At 38.9% G+C, this 15281-nt stretch overlaps 2 protein-coding genes and 1 pseudogene across 2 annotated transcripts in view; 1 reads left to right on the top strand and 2 right to left on the bottom strand.

Moving 5' to 3' along the window:
- USP8 (ubiquitin specific peptidase 8) overlaps positions 1-1541 on the top strand; it is a 128148-nt gene extending 126607 nt beyond the window's left edge. The window contains exon 21 of the mRNA XM_089907242.1: positions 36-1541. Within this exon, the coding sequence (XP_089763368.1) occupies positions 36-77 (42 nt within the window). The 3' untranslated portion in view covers positions 78-1541. The remainder of the gene's footprint in view (positions 1-35) is intronic.
- USP50 (ubiquitin specific peptidase 50) overlaps positions 1-6008 on the bottom strand; it is a 32508-nt gene extending 26500 nt beyond the window's left edge. Inside the window, exons 1-4 of the mRNA XM_022587126.3 lie at positions 5218-6008; positions 3455-3649; positions 3021-3216; positions 1177-1386 (exon numbers count right to left, since the gene is read on the bottom strand). Of these exons, the coding sequence (XP_022442834.2) occupies positions 1177-1386; positions 3021-3216; positions 3455-3649; positions 5218-5270 (654 nt within the window). The 5' untranslated portion in view covers positions 5271-6008. The remainder of the gene's footprint in view (positions 1-1176; positions 1387-3020; positions 3217-3454; positions 3650-5217) is intronic.
- A 6372-nt stretch (positions 6009-12380) lies between these two features.
- LOC115803485 (U6 spliceosomal RNA) lies at positions 12381-12480 on the bottom strand (annotated as a pseudogene).
- Between the last annotated feature and the right edge of the window lie 2801 nt (positions 12481-15281).

Genomic DNA, 15281 nt, shown 5'->3' with positions numbered 1-15281 from the left:
GCTGCGGAAATGTAATTCTCTGTGCTTTTCTCCAGGTCCAAGAGATGCCAGCGCTGCAAGCTGCAGCTTGGATATAGTCCACCTGGCAAAGGAGGTGCTGCCTTCTCACTGAGTTATTGAAATAGATCCAAATGTCCATCTCATTTCTAATCTCTGAATCAGCATTTTAACATTTCTGGTTTGTTTCGGAATAATACCAACTATGCAATTTCCACTAACCAAGTCAGGCAGCTGCTTTAAGTTATTCATCTCATCAGAAAAATGATCTGGGGACTGAAAAATGACCGTATCCCTGTATTTGGGGGTGGCCCATAATAAAGACAGCAGAACAGAGAGAATTAGATCTCATGCCCACAGGAGACATCCTCAACCAGCCAGGCTCCCCGCTCTGCAAACCATTAACCTAAAGAGGAAGACGAGCACAGATTTGCCAGCACCTCACTTAGAGGCTTTGGAATTCATCTTCAGTAGTGTTTAGCAGTTTGATCTGAGAACAAAGCCCAGTTCTGAATAAGTAGTAGGATTATTTTCTCTAACTCTGGTATTTCAAGACTTTTAGCAATTTAAGAAGAAAAATATAAATGTGTGTTTTCCTGCAAGGAAACTTATTGCTCCCTCCCTCCTCACAGTTCCCTGGCTTTTACTGCCACCTACCACCCACCCCTGCCCCCGACTTCCACCACTCCTCTGTTTACAGATTAACTTTTGGTATTATGGTAAAGAAAACTCGAGAGGTAAACTAAGGCACTATTCCGTTCTATCTTCCCCCCAGATTCCTCAGCTTTTGTCCAAAACATAAGAGCTCAAGAATAAGAGTCAAAGTCATTTCCTAATATGTACCTACAGACCTCTGGGATGAGAAAGGGCCATAAAATTTTTATAAGTATAAATTCCCTATATGCACCAAGCCATCTCAATAGACTGTATAAAGCCCACCCATCTTTCCAGTTTTACAGTGAGGCTCTTTCATTGAGCACATTTAGAGATATATCTGAATTCATAGTAACTTTTGGCTGTATGTCACTTTTCTACAAAATGTTCTCATCACGGGTTTCCAATTTTTTTAAGTTATAAAGTAGCTCCCCTCATACTAGAAAATGTAGGAAACAGCCTTGGGAAAACCCAGGGCTGGGGTAGAGAAAGACAAAAGAAGTCTCATGGAGTAAGAATCCCTACCTGAAGAGAGCACTCGTATTTGGATGGAATGGGGAGGGAGAGGACGGTGAAGACTTCATTCTTGTAGGTACAGTTCTCACACTTTAAACATATGATGCTATAATTGAGCTGCCCTTCAAACAGCCGGGTGATGATGGAGGACTCGTTGGCAATCATCTTCCTGCAGAATCTCGGAATAGATCTTTTTTCATATGATCTTCTTCGGTGGTACTGAATAAAGGAACAAATTCACCCCAAATCAACTACTGGTTATCAAAATATTTTTAATAGAATGACCTGATTTTTCTAACAGAATGCTACCCAAAACCACTTAGTTTTGGATTCAGAAAATAAACAGAATAAGATCTTCTTAAGAGCATATAATATGTGTGATTTCTGATAATTCAGTTATTTCCCTCTTTAAGTGAACCTGAGGAACGAGGACACCCTAACCCTGGTAAAACATATATCCATGGTGCCATAAACTGACAGTAAATGATAATGTGATATAGGGTCCTGCAGGCAGTTTTTCCTGGGCAGAGGGTAAGCTGCAAACTAGCTTCTGGTCATGCAAGCTGATCTAGAGGTAAGATAAAGGAATTGGATCTCTCCTCCAGTCCCTTCAGGTTACGTTCCTTAGTCTCTTCTTTTATTGTTAGAAAAGAATTTTTTGAAGAGCAAATCTTAAACTCCAAGGGCAGCCCAATTTCACTAGCCTTGTAGCCTGATTTGAATCTAGCTGATGCTCAGGAACAGTATTTCCGGGAGCATACCCTGACTGGTGATTCTACAGCCTCAGCAGAATACACATTCTGAAGGTGCTTTAGCTCCACAGTCAGCTATGCTCTGGAACTGTGCACAAGGCTCCGCTTTGGCTGCTTCTTTCATCACACCCACCTGCCCGTGTCTTCCACCTGACAGTAGTTTGATGCCTCTAACTCCAAGTTTAACCTTGAGAACCAGAACGCTATTTATTTCAGACCGGCTGCAGATGAGGACCTCAGTGATTTTTACTGACCATCACCCTCCCCTCTGGCTAAAAAAAGTGCTGCTGTGAATATTTCAGTAAAAATTAAAAATGGAGCTGAGGATTGCAGATGAGAGGGATTAACAGTAATAGTTTGTGGTCGTTCATGATAAGTGTCTCCTGGCTATGAGGTAAGCTAACAGCAGCACAAAGACACTGCATGAAGTCTAGGGCATATATTTGGAGAGTGTGGGTCTCAGATCAAGGCTGAAGGTAGTGAGTCTTATAAATAAAGGCAACCTCCTTAGTAACTGGCAATTTCATGTTTTATTAAATGTATGTCCTAATCCAGTGAAGAACTCAGGTTAGGCACATTTAGTATAAAGATGAAACTGCAGTTTACAGATCTGTCCTTTCACCTTACACCAAGCTTAATATTTCCTCGGGTTTGTAGCTACCAAGAACACTTGTTTTAAATTGTAAATTTTATATATTATACCTCATGAGGAATATATTTTCATAAAAAAATGTAATTTTCACTCTAAAAAATAGTCAATGCAGATGTTACTGCCAAGGGAACTAGACCAGTGGTCCCCACACCTGCTGATTACTGGAAATCCCAAGTGAGTTTTCCCAGAAGACAATGCAGACATTCTAATTCAATAACACCAGAGGGCCTAAGAAGCTGTGCCATAAAATCTCCCCAGGTGATTCCGATAAACAGCTAAGTTTGGGAAATACAGGCCCATTCAAATACTAACTTGAATGTTCCCCATAGTGACCCCAGCACCTGTGCTCAGCACAGAGTAGGCAATACTGACTGAACAAATAAAAGAATGAAAACTGAAAGTTGCTGATAGAGCTAAAGGTCTATTTCAAGGCCATTAATTCTACTTACCTTTTTCAGAGTTTCATGAAGTTCATTCAGGACATAAATCAAGAATTCCTGAGCATCTTGCTGCGTTTTTTTCATAAATGCTGGGTAGAGTTTGCCAAAAGCTGACCAAAATATTTCTGGTGAGACACAGTCAGAGTCTCCAAGCCACATGTCTGTCATCACGTAGGCAAAAGCAGTGGCAACCTCACTGCAATCCCTTGGAAGAAGGAAGGGAAATGATTCCGGCTAAGCATGTGGCATCAGACCCCAAACAAAGCTTCATTCATTTCTTGGTTGACCTTCCCATTTTACTCACCCTAAAAATGGGATCTGGGGCACTGCAGCCTCTCCTAACTGGTTTAGCCCTTCATAGGGACTCTAGAGGGTCCCTTCCCTAACCTCACCTTGGAGAGCAGGGGTGAGGGCCCGGCTGCAGGGATGGCAAATTGTCTTACTTTTGAAGAGCGGTAATGTACTTTCCAGAGAGAAAGTATTCCACCAGCGGTGAGATGCTGCAGAGACACTGTAAGATGGCATTCATGTAGCATGTGTTGCCCAGGTTCTGCAGACCAGTCACGCCCTGGAAATGGGGCTGGTTCTCATCAGCCTCATTAACTGGAAAGGGGTCATAGTGATCTGTGCACTCTGTGCTGTGTTGGTGCCACATGGAAAGAAAGGACAGCATTTTGAGGAAACAAAATACGTACAAACGAAATAAGGCCATCTCAACCTAATGACACAAAGAAGAGTCCTTCATAAGACTTCCACTAAATACATTCCCTATCAAAGACAGAAGTATTCGGACTTGGAGTCTAAAATTGCATTACTTTGTTTGGGGCTCTTCGAACAGTGCCTGCGGCTAAATAAGCAGAGATAAAGTTTCTTCCTTAAACCAAAGCAAGAGGACAGAAAAATTTGGCCTTTCAGAGACCTAGAATTGCTTTGCTAAAATGCAGACTTCCTCTCTAAATATCAAAGTATTTCCTTTTTTGCTGGGCAAGTAATTTAATTATTATTACCAGTAATAATAATAGATAGTAGTTAATAACAATAGCTATCTTGTATTGACCTGACACTATGTTAAGTACTTAACATGAACTTTCCCATTTAATTCTTTCAACAATTCTATGGGGTAGGTACAGTTATCTTTAAATCCTGTTTTACAGGTGAGATATCATGTGTAAATAAATGGTTTCGTCATTTGCCCATGGTAATATACTAAGGCATGTGCAGTGGCACACAGAGAGAAGGGATATCTATCTATCTATCTATCTACCTACCCATCATCTGTCTGTCAAGAGTTATTTGTATTTATATATCAAATATTAGGAGTATATATGTGTGTGTATATACATATATATGCCATATATATATTTGAGAGCATAATATATACACATATTAAGAGAATATATACATATATTAAGAGCACATACATATGTATGTTATATATGTATATATAATACATACATATATAAACACACACACATACATAGAGGGGGGAGAGAAAGAGCATTTAGTTTAAATTTTGATGGTCACTTACCAGCTACATGATCTGGGACTCATATCTGTTTCTCATCTATAAAATAGGAATAGTGTTACCTGCCTTATAGGATTATTGGATTGTGAGGATTAAACAATGCAAGGAACGAGGCACAGATTACATAGTTAATGGTAACCTAAAAAAATTTCTTTAAAGAAATGACTGATCCAGGATGTCCTTAACAGTAGCTATGGAATTCGTGTGTCCATGTGGATCAACCAGACCTGCACAGAGGAGAGGGTCCTCTTCTTTCCACACAGAGCTTCCTTTTGTAATTTGGCTACTGTACCAGGCAGCCCAATATCTTCATCCTTTTAGGTTTTCTTTCCACATAGTATCTAAAATTGGGACTCCAGGAGACAGCTACCTCATGTCAGTATCTCTACTTACAATTCTGCCAGTTTGAAAAGTGCTCGCTTTTACACGGAGGGACATTTCCCCTTTTATTTACCAATGTCACAGGAGGCCCTGGGCTGTCACTCTTTAGGAATAACTATTGGCTAGATATTAAATAACATCTTCCCATCCCTTCCCTTTGGGAGACCTCCAATGGGTCAACCCTGAGGAATCCATTCAAAATTTGGCATGTACCTCATGACCCCTTTAAGCATGGCTTCCCCCCACCCCACCCCAGCCCAGCTAAACTTATCTAGAAAACTGTAGTAGATAGAGGCTCACAGGACATAGTAGATACCGAAGTCATCTGCAGTGAAAGGCTGTTGTGAATCCATTTTAGTGAAACGATGTTGCGTCTTTCACTTCTATTCAGGAGCTACATCTAATCCTTTTAACTTCATTTCTCCAAGCCTGTTACTTTGGTTCTTCTTGTTTGTAATAAACAACTTACATGTTCCTTCCTACTTTCAGTAGCTGCAAACTGATTTCATCTGTACTTCAGGTACCTTCCAACTTGGATTTCCCATACATCATAATCCTTTACATTACACTTCAAAATTCTAGAATGCTGCCTGAGATACTGTTACTTGGTTGCTTTAAAACTTAAAAGATTAGATTTCAGAGAATTAACTGAACATATAACCTCTCTTCATCTTTCCAAGTTTCTCTTGTATATATATATTACAGACACACACACACACAAACACATACACAGAAGATTTACCTCCACATCAGTGGATACTATGGCAACTCTGCCCCCTTAGGGCACTCATCCAGCTTCCCAGTGACCACACCACTCCAGGGACTTTGAGGGACTGTGTCTCACACCGGGGAAAGAGGCAGATGGCTTTTGCTGCTTCCCAAAATGCATAGCATTGGGATAGACTGGAGTATTTCCCTTCACTGTCATCAATTATAGTGCAAAAGAGGTATACACACACACACACACACACACACACACACACCCCTAATGCCACACTGGGCAAATAAAATTATTCATCAAAGAAGAAGTTATAAGTTGAGAAATAGCAAAGCACACATGAGCTCCTGAGCTCTCATTTTCTTCACAGAGAACTGTGCTTAAGAAAGCACTTCAAAAAAAAAAAGAAAGGAAGAAAGCACTTCAGCCACATAGCACACGGAGATCAGCTCAGTGCTTTGTGACCACCTAGAGAGGTGGGATACGGAGGGTGGGAGGGAGGCGCAAGAGGGAAGAGATATGGAAATATATGTATACATATAGCTGATTCACTTTGTTATACAGCAGAAACTAACACACCATTGTAAAGCAATTATACTCCAATAAAGATGTTAAAAAAAAAAGAAAGCACTTCAGTAGAGAGGGACACCCCAACCCCTGCAAAGAACCGCTACCCAATGCTCTGTCTAGATGAAAAGGGGTCAGAGAATACATGTGACCAACAGCAGTGATAGCAACCTGGTCGAGGAAGTGGCCTTGTTAGAAAGGGGGAGCCTCTGGAGTTCCGGAGCTAATACCAACATGTTCTTCCTCTGAGCTAACTTAGAATCTGTAGAGAGTAGGTAAAGAAAGAGCCATTAGGGCCAATTCAATTCATCTTTTCTCAGCTCTCCATCTAGTAAAATGAATGAGGTAACAAAAGGAAAAAACTCTTCAAAATTGTCAGTGTCAGGAAAGAAAGAAGGCTGAGAACTATTTCAGATTAAAAAGAAACTAGAGAAATAAGACAAACACTCAATCCTGGGTGGGATCCTTTGTCAGGAAAAAAAATAGTATAAAAGGACATTATTGGGACAACTGATGAAATCTGAATATGGATTATATAAGAATAGTTTTATATCTGAATTTTATAAAACTGTATTCTGTTTATTAAAGATAATGTCCTTGTTTTTAAGAAATACACACTGAAGGATTTAGGGATAAAGGGACATGACTTATGTAACCTGCTTTCAAATGGATCAGGAAAACAGACACACACACAACAAGAGGAAAGGAGGGAAGAGGGAGTGATAAAGCAAATATGAAGCAGATGCAGCCCAAATGTCTGCAATTGGTGAATCTGAGTGAGGGTATATTGGAGTTCTTTATCCTCTTCCTGAAATTCTTCTGTAAGTTTGAAATAATCTCAAACTAAAAAGTTTAAAAAATGAGAATGTAGTAGACATATTTGTAATTTGGATTTATCTCCAAGGTACAGTACTGGTAAGTCAAAAAGCAAGGTGCTTAAGAGTTTGCCTATAGTGTGTCCAAATGCTTATACATATACATTTAAATTTATATATTTATACTCAGGCTACACAAAGACATTAAGAATAATCACTTTTTGACACCAGGATAAGGGATCCTGGCAACTAGAGGGGCTAACTCTTGCAGCTATTTGATCTTTGCAGCCTATTTACAGAGGAGTTTCTTGAAGTCACCACAGTGGTGATTCTGGAGGACGTGAGTCCTATCATCCTGCTCCTTTTGTCAGTGAAGTTCTCCCAAGGCCTTCAGTTTCTCCTAATCAATATAGTCTTGCTAAAATTTCATTTTAATTTGATGCTGGGAGGTAAAAATACAATTCATATTCATATGTTGATCTTGTATCCAGGAACCTTTATAAACTTACTTAAGTCTAATTTTTATTTAGGTTCTTTGGATTATTTCCTTTCCAATTTCTTATGCCTTTTATTTTTTATCTTTTGAACTAGCTAGCACCTCTAGTAAAACACTGAATACAAGTGGGATAGTAGGTATCCATAGCTCATTCCTGAACTGAGGAAAAGTTTTGTATAATTCACCAGTAAGTGTGATGCTTACTAAAGGCATAGTTGGGTTTTTTTTTTGGAGAGTTGTGATCATGAATAGATTGTGAATGTGATCAGGTTTTTCTGTATCTTTTGAGGTAATCATGAGATTCTATCTTCTTTATTCTGTTATCGTGGTTAACTACTGATGATGGTCACACATTAAACCCATATTCTATCTCTCGGAGAAACCTATCTTACTTGTGATATAGCATCATTTTCATGAATTGCTGGATTCTATTTGCTAATCTTTTGTTCAAGATTTTTGTATCTATGTGCATGAGTAAGATCACCCATGGATTAGCGTTCTATGCTGTGTAACAAATTACCAAAAAATTAGTGGTTTAAAACAACACCCATTTACAATATTATCTCAGTTTCTGTAGGTCGGAGTCCGGGCATGGCTTAGCTGGGATCACATATTGCATTTTGTTATCACATCTCTCTGGGATCCTTCAACCTGAAAGTTCTTATATATCTCCTTGACTTTCAAGAGCTTGACCCTTTTGAAGATTACTGGCCAGTTATTTTGAAGAATACCCCTTAATTTGGGTTTGTCTGATGTTTCCTCATGATCAGATTCACTTCATGCATTTGTAATACAAATATCACAGAAGTGATGCTGTGTTCTTACTGCATCATATTAGGTGCAACACAATTTTGATCTGTCCCAGCACTGGCAATATTAACTCCAATCACTCAGATAAAGTGGGGCCTTCCAGGTTTCTCCAATGTAGTTACTTTTCGTTTTTGTAATCAGTATTTTGTGGGAAGGACTTAGAGACAGTGTAAATGGTCCATTCTTCATCAAACTTTCACACATTAATCAATGTTGCTTAGCTGGGTTAATTATCACTATGGTGGTTGCCAAGTGGTGATTTCCTAATGCTGTTATTCCAATTACATTCATTAGCTGATCCTCTACTATAAAGAGAAGTTTTATCTTTTCCTCATTTGTTTTTTTTAAAAAAATTAATCATGGTGGACTCATGAATTTGTTTTATTCACTGGATTAGAATCTGTTATTATTATCATTTATTTCTGATGTATAAATCGTCTCAAGATTAGCCAGCAGGAGGCCCTTCAAGATGTTTTCTGTACCCATTTGACATGTCCCCATCATTCTTTGGGCACTTCCTTACTTTGTGGTACAGCAAGGTCTTCCAGACTTACCTTGTCTTGTCCCTGTCCCAGTCCTGAAGTCAGCCATTTCTCAAAGAGCCCTGGTTCCTGTTAGAGGAGAACAGTATTTAGAAGATCTGGGAGCTAGGTATACTCACACTATTACAGTGTCACAGCCCCCCATTACTCTCAATATGTTTCCTTATTTGATCAACCCCTATGCATGTAAATTATCTCCTGTTGCTGCCACCCCTGATTCCCACCCTATTACACTACACACAGACACCATCCTTACCCTGCTTCTCTGACACCCCACATCAAGTCACTGCTGCCCTGCAACAATATGAGACCTAACTAGATTGGTCTCAACTATGGCTTTTAGACTAAAGTGTGAAAGAACGAAGGAAGAGAGGAAGAAAGGAATCAGGCTCTCCCTGTTATTTTCTGCTTCTGATTTTGATGGTTTACTTTTCTTTTTTTGGTCTCTTTTCTCAGATGGCTCTAAGTTCACTAAAACTGCACCAGAAATTAAGCAATGTGGCTTTTTAGCCTGAGAGTGAGTGTACAAGTGTTGGGGTGGGATGAGGCTGTCAGCAATTGTAGGCAAGTCTTAGCGGACTTTCAGCGGGAACAGGCTGCAAAGACGTGTGGGAAAAGAATTCTAACACATGTGGGTAGATTGCAAGTGTTCCGACAGAGGCCAGTAATGCCCACAGAGGCCACTCACACTGTCATGGGAAGAACCTGAAAAACTTGGGTCTGTCCTGCAAATGTCTGTTGTTGTACAACTATTTGAAGTATTCTCTTATGATTGTATATCTTATCTGTGATATTGATTGTAACTTCTCTTTCATTTCTAATTTTATTTATTTGGGCCCTCTCTCATTTTTCTTAATGAGTCTGACTAAAGGTTTATCGATTTTGCTTATTTCTTGAGTTAGGCCTGTATTGCTATAAACTTCCCTCTTAGAACTGCTTTTGCTGCTTCCCATAGATTTTCAAAATTTGTGTTTTTATTTTCATTTGTCTCAAGATATTTTCTGTTTTCCTCTTCAATTTCTTCATTGACCCATTGGGGTTTTTCTTAGTAGTAAGTTGTTAGGTCTCCATATGTTTGTTTTTCCATTCTTCTTCTTGTAACTGATTTCTAGTTTTATCCTGTTGTGGTCAAAAAGAAGCTTAATATAATTTCAGTCTTCTTAAATTTATTGATAATTGTTTTATGGCCTAGCATGTGATCTACTCTGGAGAAAGCTCCATGTGTACTTGAAAAGAATGTGTATTCTGCTTTTTTGGGGTGGAATATCTTGTACATATCTGTTAAGTTCACCTGTTCTAACATGTCATTTAAGGCCAATGTTTCCTTATTGACTTTTTGTCTGGATGATCTATCCACTGATGTAAGTCAGGTGGTAAAGTCCTCTACTATTATTGTATTACTGTCAATTTCTCTCTTTATGTCAGTTAATATTTGCTTTATGTATTTAGATGCTCCTATATTAAGTGCAGATAGGCGCACATTTACGAATTTATAGCCTCTTTTGGATTGACCACTTTATCATTATATAATGCCCTTCTTTGTCTTTTATTATAGACTTCGTTTTAAAGTCCACCTTATCTGATGAGTACTGCTACCCCAGCTTTATTCGTTTCCATTTGCATGGAACATCTTCCATCCCTTCATTTTCAGTCTGTTTTCAGCTCTGAAGTGAGCTTCTTGTGGGTAGCATACAGATGGGTCTTGTTTGGTTTTTTTAAATCCAATCAGCCACCCTATGTCTTTTGGAGCATTTAGTCCACTTACATTTAAAGTGATTATTGATAGGTAGGTACATATTGCCATTTTGTTACCTGTTTTCTGGTTGTTTTTGTAGTTCTTTTCTGTTCTCTTCTCTTAGTCACTTCTTTGTTGTTTAATGATTTTATTTAGTGTTATGTTTGGGTTCCTCTCTAATTTTTGCATATATATTTTTGGTTTTTTATTTGTGGTTACCATGAAGTTCATATATATCGACCTATATCTACTTATTTTAAACTGATAGTCATTTCAGTTCATTTTAAAAGATCTCCATTTTTCACTCCTCCACCATGTTTTATGTTTTTGATGTCATATTTTACATCTTTATGTCTATCCCTTTACTGTTTATTGTAGTTACAACTGATTTTACAATTTTGTCTTTTAATCTTCATGTTAGCTTATTTCAGTGGTTGATCCACTGCCTTTACTGTTATTTGCATTTGCCACTGAGATTTTCCATTTCATATATTTTATTTCTTGTTATAGTTTTTTCCTTTTCACTTAAAGAAGACCCTTTAACATTTCTTTTAAGGCCAGTTTAGTGGTGATGAACTCTTTGTTTTTGTTGTCAGGCATACTATCTCTCCTTCAATTCTGAATGATAACCTTGCTGGGTAGAGTATCTGAGGTTATAGGTTATTTCCTTTCACCACTTTAAATATATCATGCCACTCCCTTCTGGCCTGCAAAGTTTCTGCTGAAAAATCAGCAGATAGCCTTATGGGGGATGCCCTGGATGTACCTCTTTGTTTTCTCTTGCTGCCTTTATAATTCTCTATAATTTCTGCTGTTTTAATTATGGTATGTCTTGGTCTCTCTTTGGGTTCATCTTGCTTGGGACTTTCTGTGCTTACTGGACCTGGGTATCTGTTTCTCTCTTTGGGTTAGGGAAGTTTTTAGCTATAATTTCATCAAATACATTTTCTGCCCCTTTCTCTCTCTCACTCCTCCTTATGGGATCCCTATAATGTGAACCTTAGTACACTTTATGTTGTCCTAGAAGTAGCTTTAACTATCATTAAAAATATATATATATATATTTTTTTTGGCTGTTCTGATTGGGTGATTTCCATTATTCTAACTTCCAGGTCACTTGTACGTTTTTCTCTATCACCTAATTTGCTATTAATTCATTCCAGTGTATAGTTTTCATTTCAGTTATTGTATTCTTCAGCTCTGATTGGTTCTTTCTTATATGTTCTGTCTTTGTTGAAGCTCTGAGTTCCTCAATTTTTCTCCCAAGTTCAATGAGCATCTTTATGACCATTTCTTTATAGTCTTTATCAAGTAAACTACTTATCTTCATTTTATTAGGGTTCTTCCCCCCCTTGAGGTTTTATTTTGCTCTTTTGTTTGAAACATATTCCTGTCTTCTCATTTTGTTTGATTTTCTCTGTCTCTATGAAATTAGGTGAAAGTTACCTATCCCAGTCTTCATGGTGTATGGGAACATCCCTATGCAGTCTGTGTGTGGCCAGTGGCTTTAGTGGGAGAGCAGGACATGAAGTGAACAGGGGCCATGTCTTCTCCTGGGGTGTATTGGCAGCTGCCTCCTTGGTGGGAAGTAGGGCTGGGGTTGGAGGGGCTAGAGTCAGTTGCAAGCTAGAGCTTCTCCTGGTTCAGTGGTGGTTGCTGCCATCAGGGGGGTGAGTCCAGGGCCCAAGGGGCTGGAGCAGGAGCCCTGAGGGAGCTGGGCTTCTGCTAGGAGCAATGGCAATCTCTGCCATGGTTGAGGGCATGGCCAGGGTCTGAGGGGAAAAATATGGAACACTTCACAAATTTGTGTGTAATCCTTGTCCAGGGGCCATGCTAATCTCTGTATCATTCCAATTCTAGTATATGTGCTGCTGAAGCAAGAATTAGATTTTTTCTTTTTGCTTGAGTTTATCCTTAATATTTTCCAAGAAAATTGTGAACTTTCTGAGAAAGCCATTAAATAGCTGGGTTCAAGCTCCCCCTTTTCACTTAACAATATTGCTTTCTTGTCTCCTAGATACTATAGGACAGGTGAAAATTCTTATGCCAATCTGATTTTTCTCTCCTTTGTATACTTACCTTTTTAAAAAAAATTTATTTATTTTTGGCCGTGTTGGGTCTTCATTGCTGCACACAGGCTTTCTCTAGTTGTGGCGAGCTGGGGCTGCTCTTTGCTGTGGTGCGTAGGCTTCTCATTGCGGTGGCTTCTCTTGCTGCAGAGCATGGGCTCTAGGCACGTGGGATTCAGTAGTTGCAGTACACGGGCTCAGTAGTTGTGGCTCACGGGTTCTAGAGCACAAGCTTGGTAGTTGTGGCACACAGGCTTAGTTGCTCCGTGGCATGTGGGATCTTCCCAGATCAGGGATCGAACCCATGTCCCCTTCATTGGCAGGTGGATTCTCAACCACTGTGCCATCAGGGAAGCCCTGTATACTTACTTTTTTGCTCATTTGCAGAGTGACCAAAATGTGGCATTAAGTAGGTCTTTTCACTTATTTCCTCTCTTCTAGGTCTTTTAATCTGGAATGCCTATTAAATAATTATATCTCATTTATTAATCTAGAAGATATTTATTGTGACTCTACTTTGTACCAGTCTCTGCGCTGGGTGTTTAGCAGTGAATAAAATACAAGTCTCTACCTTCAGATAACTCACAGTCTATTGACCACTTAGATTTATTCTCTGTGCTTCCAACTCTTCCCACAAATTTTCCATTATTTTGACTTCCGTACACTTGCACTTGTATGGTTACTTGACGTGAATTCTCTTGATGTTTTAGTTTTACCTTTGTGCTTAGGGCAACTTTTTACATCTTTTTTTTTTTTTTTTTTCCTAATCTCACTTAAAGTCTTAAAGGATAACATAAAAGTGCCTTCAATTGTTGAGATGATGATGGAAAAGACATACACTTTGAGCACATTATACACATATACACGTCTCTTAAGCATGTGCTGATATTTTAACTACACTAACAAAAGAAGCTACAAGATAAGTTCCTTTATAAAGAGAAAAATCACTCTCAGAATGTTCTCTATTCATCATACCCTCCTCTCTCCATTAGAACTTCCAAGAGAAAAAAAGGTAGCATGAAGAGACCTATTATTTGAGTACTTTTATTTGCTGAGTACTTAACTCACTGCACCTTCACAACAATATGAGACAAATATTGTCAAATAGGCTTGCTCAATAAGTTGGTCAGTCATGGAATAAGTGGCAGAGCAAGAATAAGAATCCGAGTCTATCCAGCTTCATTTTGCACTGTGGTGTATACACAGTTACTACAGAATTGAAAGGCCCATGGGATGTTGTAGGATATATCAGTACTTCCTTTTATAGCCGAATAATATTCAACTTTTGGATATATCGTATTTTATTAATCCATTCATCCAAGGGACATTTGTGTTGTTTCCACTTTTTGGCTGTTATCAATAACGCTGCTATCAACATCTGTGTACAAGGTTTTGTGTAGACATTTTCATTTCTCTTGAGTATAAACATACACCAAAGATTAAAACTGCTTTGTCATGAGCTGTCTTTTTATTGATGTAAGTTCTTTACACAAGTCCTTTATCAGATATATTACTTGCAAAATTTTTCTCCCATGCTGAGTTGTCTTTTCACTGCTGATGGTGTACTTTGAAGCACAAAACTTAAAAATTTTGACAAAGTTCAATTTGTCTATTTTCTCTTTTGTTGTCTTTGCTGTTGGCGCTGTATCTAAGAAACTATCACCTAATCCAATGTCACAAAAATTTACACCTACGTTTTCTTCTAAGAGTTTCATGATTTAGGCTCTGACATTTAGGTTTTCTTTTTTTTTTTTTTTTTTTTGGCTGCATTGGGTCTTAGTTGAGGCCCACAGGATCTTTGTTGAGGCATGCGGGATCTTTCCGTTACAGTGCGCTGTCTGCTTGGGCTCCTCTCTAGTTGCGGCGCATGGGTTTTCTCTCTAGCTGTGGTGCATGGGCTCCAGAGAACGTGGGCTCTGTAGTTTGCGGCAAGCAGGCTCTCTCGAGGTGCTGAGCACCTCAATAGTCGTGGCACGCAGGCTTAGTTGCCCCACAGCATATGGGATCTTAGCTCCCTGACCAGGGATCAAACCCACATCCACTGCATTGGAAGGCAGATTCTTTACCACTGGACCACCAGGGAAGTCCCTTCAATCCATTCTGAGTTGACTTTTGCATATGGTGTGAGGTACTGATTCAACTTCATTCTCTTGCAAGTGGGTATATAGTTGTCACAAAACAATTTAATGAAAAGTCCATTCTTTCCCCATTGAGCTGTTTTGGCACCCCTGTAGGGTGCCAAAATTAACCACAAATTTCTGGACTCTTAATTCTATTTTATTAATCTATAAGGCATAACACACTGTCTTGATTTGTCTAGCTTTGTTTGGGAAGGAGTATTTTAGCAGGCTTTTCAGATAGTTGTGGACATTCTTATTTGAGACAATACCAAAATTTGACAAATGGAGGTTTTTTAAAGGTCAGCTGCAGTGTAGAATCTGAAACCCCTGTAAACTTCTTCTACCCTGCCAGAGTTTCACTCACTTCTTCACTCATGGACCATTTTGTAATCCATGCACAGAGCATCTGGAGAACATTGGTTGTTTTGCAGATCATCCAAATGTTGACACATTTCATATAAACTATCAAAAACAACTGTTGTTAAATCAGCA

Source organism: Delphinapterus leucas, chromosome 2, assembly GCF_059928025.1.
Source record: "Delphinapterus leucas isolate spDelLeu-1000000601 "Yukka" chromosome 2, BTC_Dleu_Yukka2, whole genome shotgun sequence".
Taxonomy (NCBI): Eukaryota; Metazoa; Chordata; class Mammalia; order Artiodactyla; family Monodontidae; genus Delphinapterus; species Delphinapterus leucas.
The sequence above is the reverse complement of the archived record's forward strand: the minus strand, read 5'-3'. Positions and strand labels throughout refer to the sequence as shown.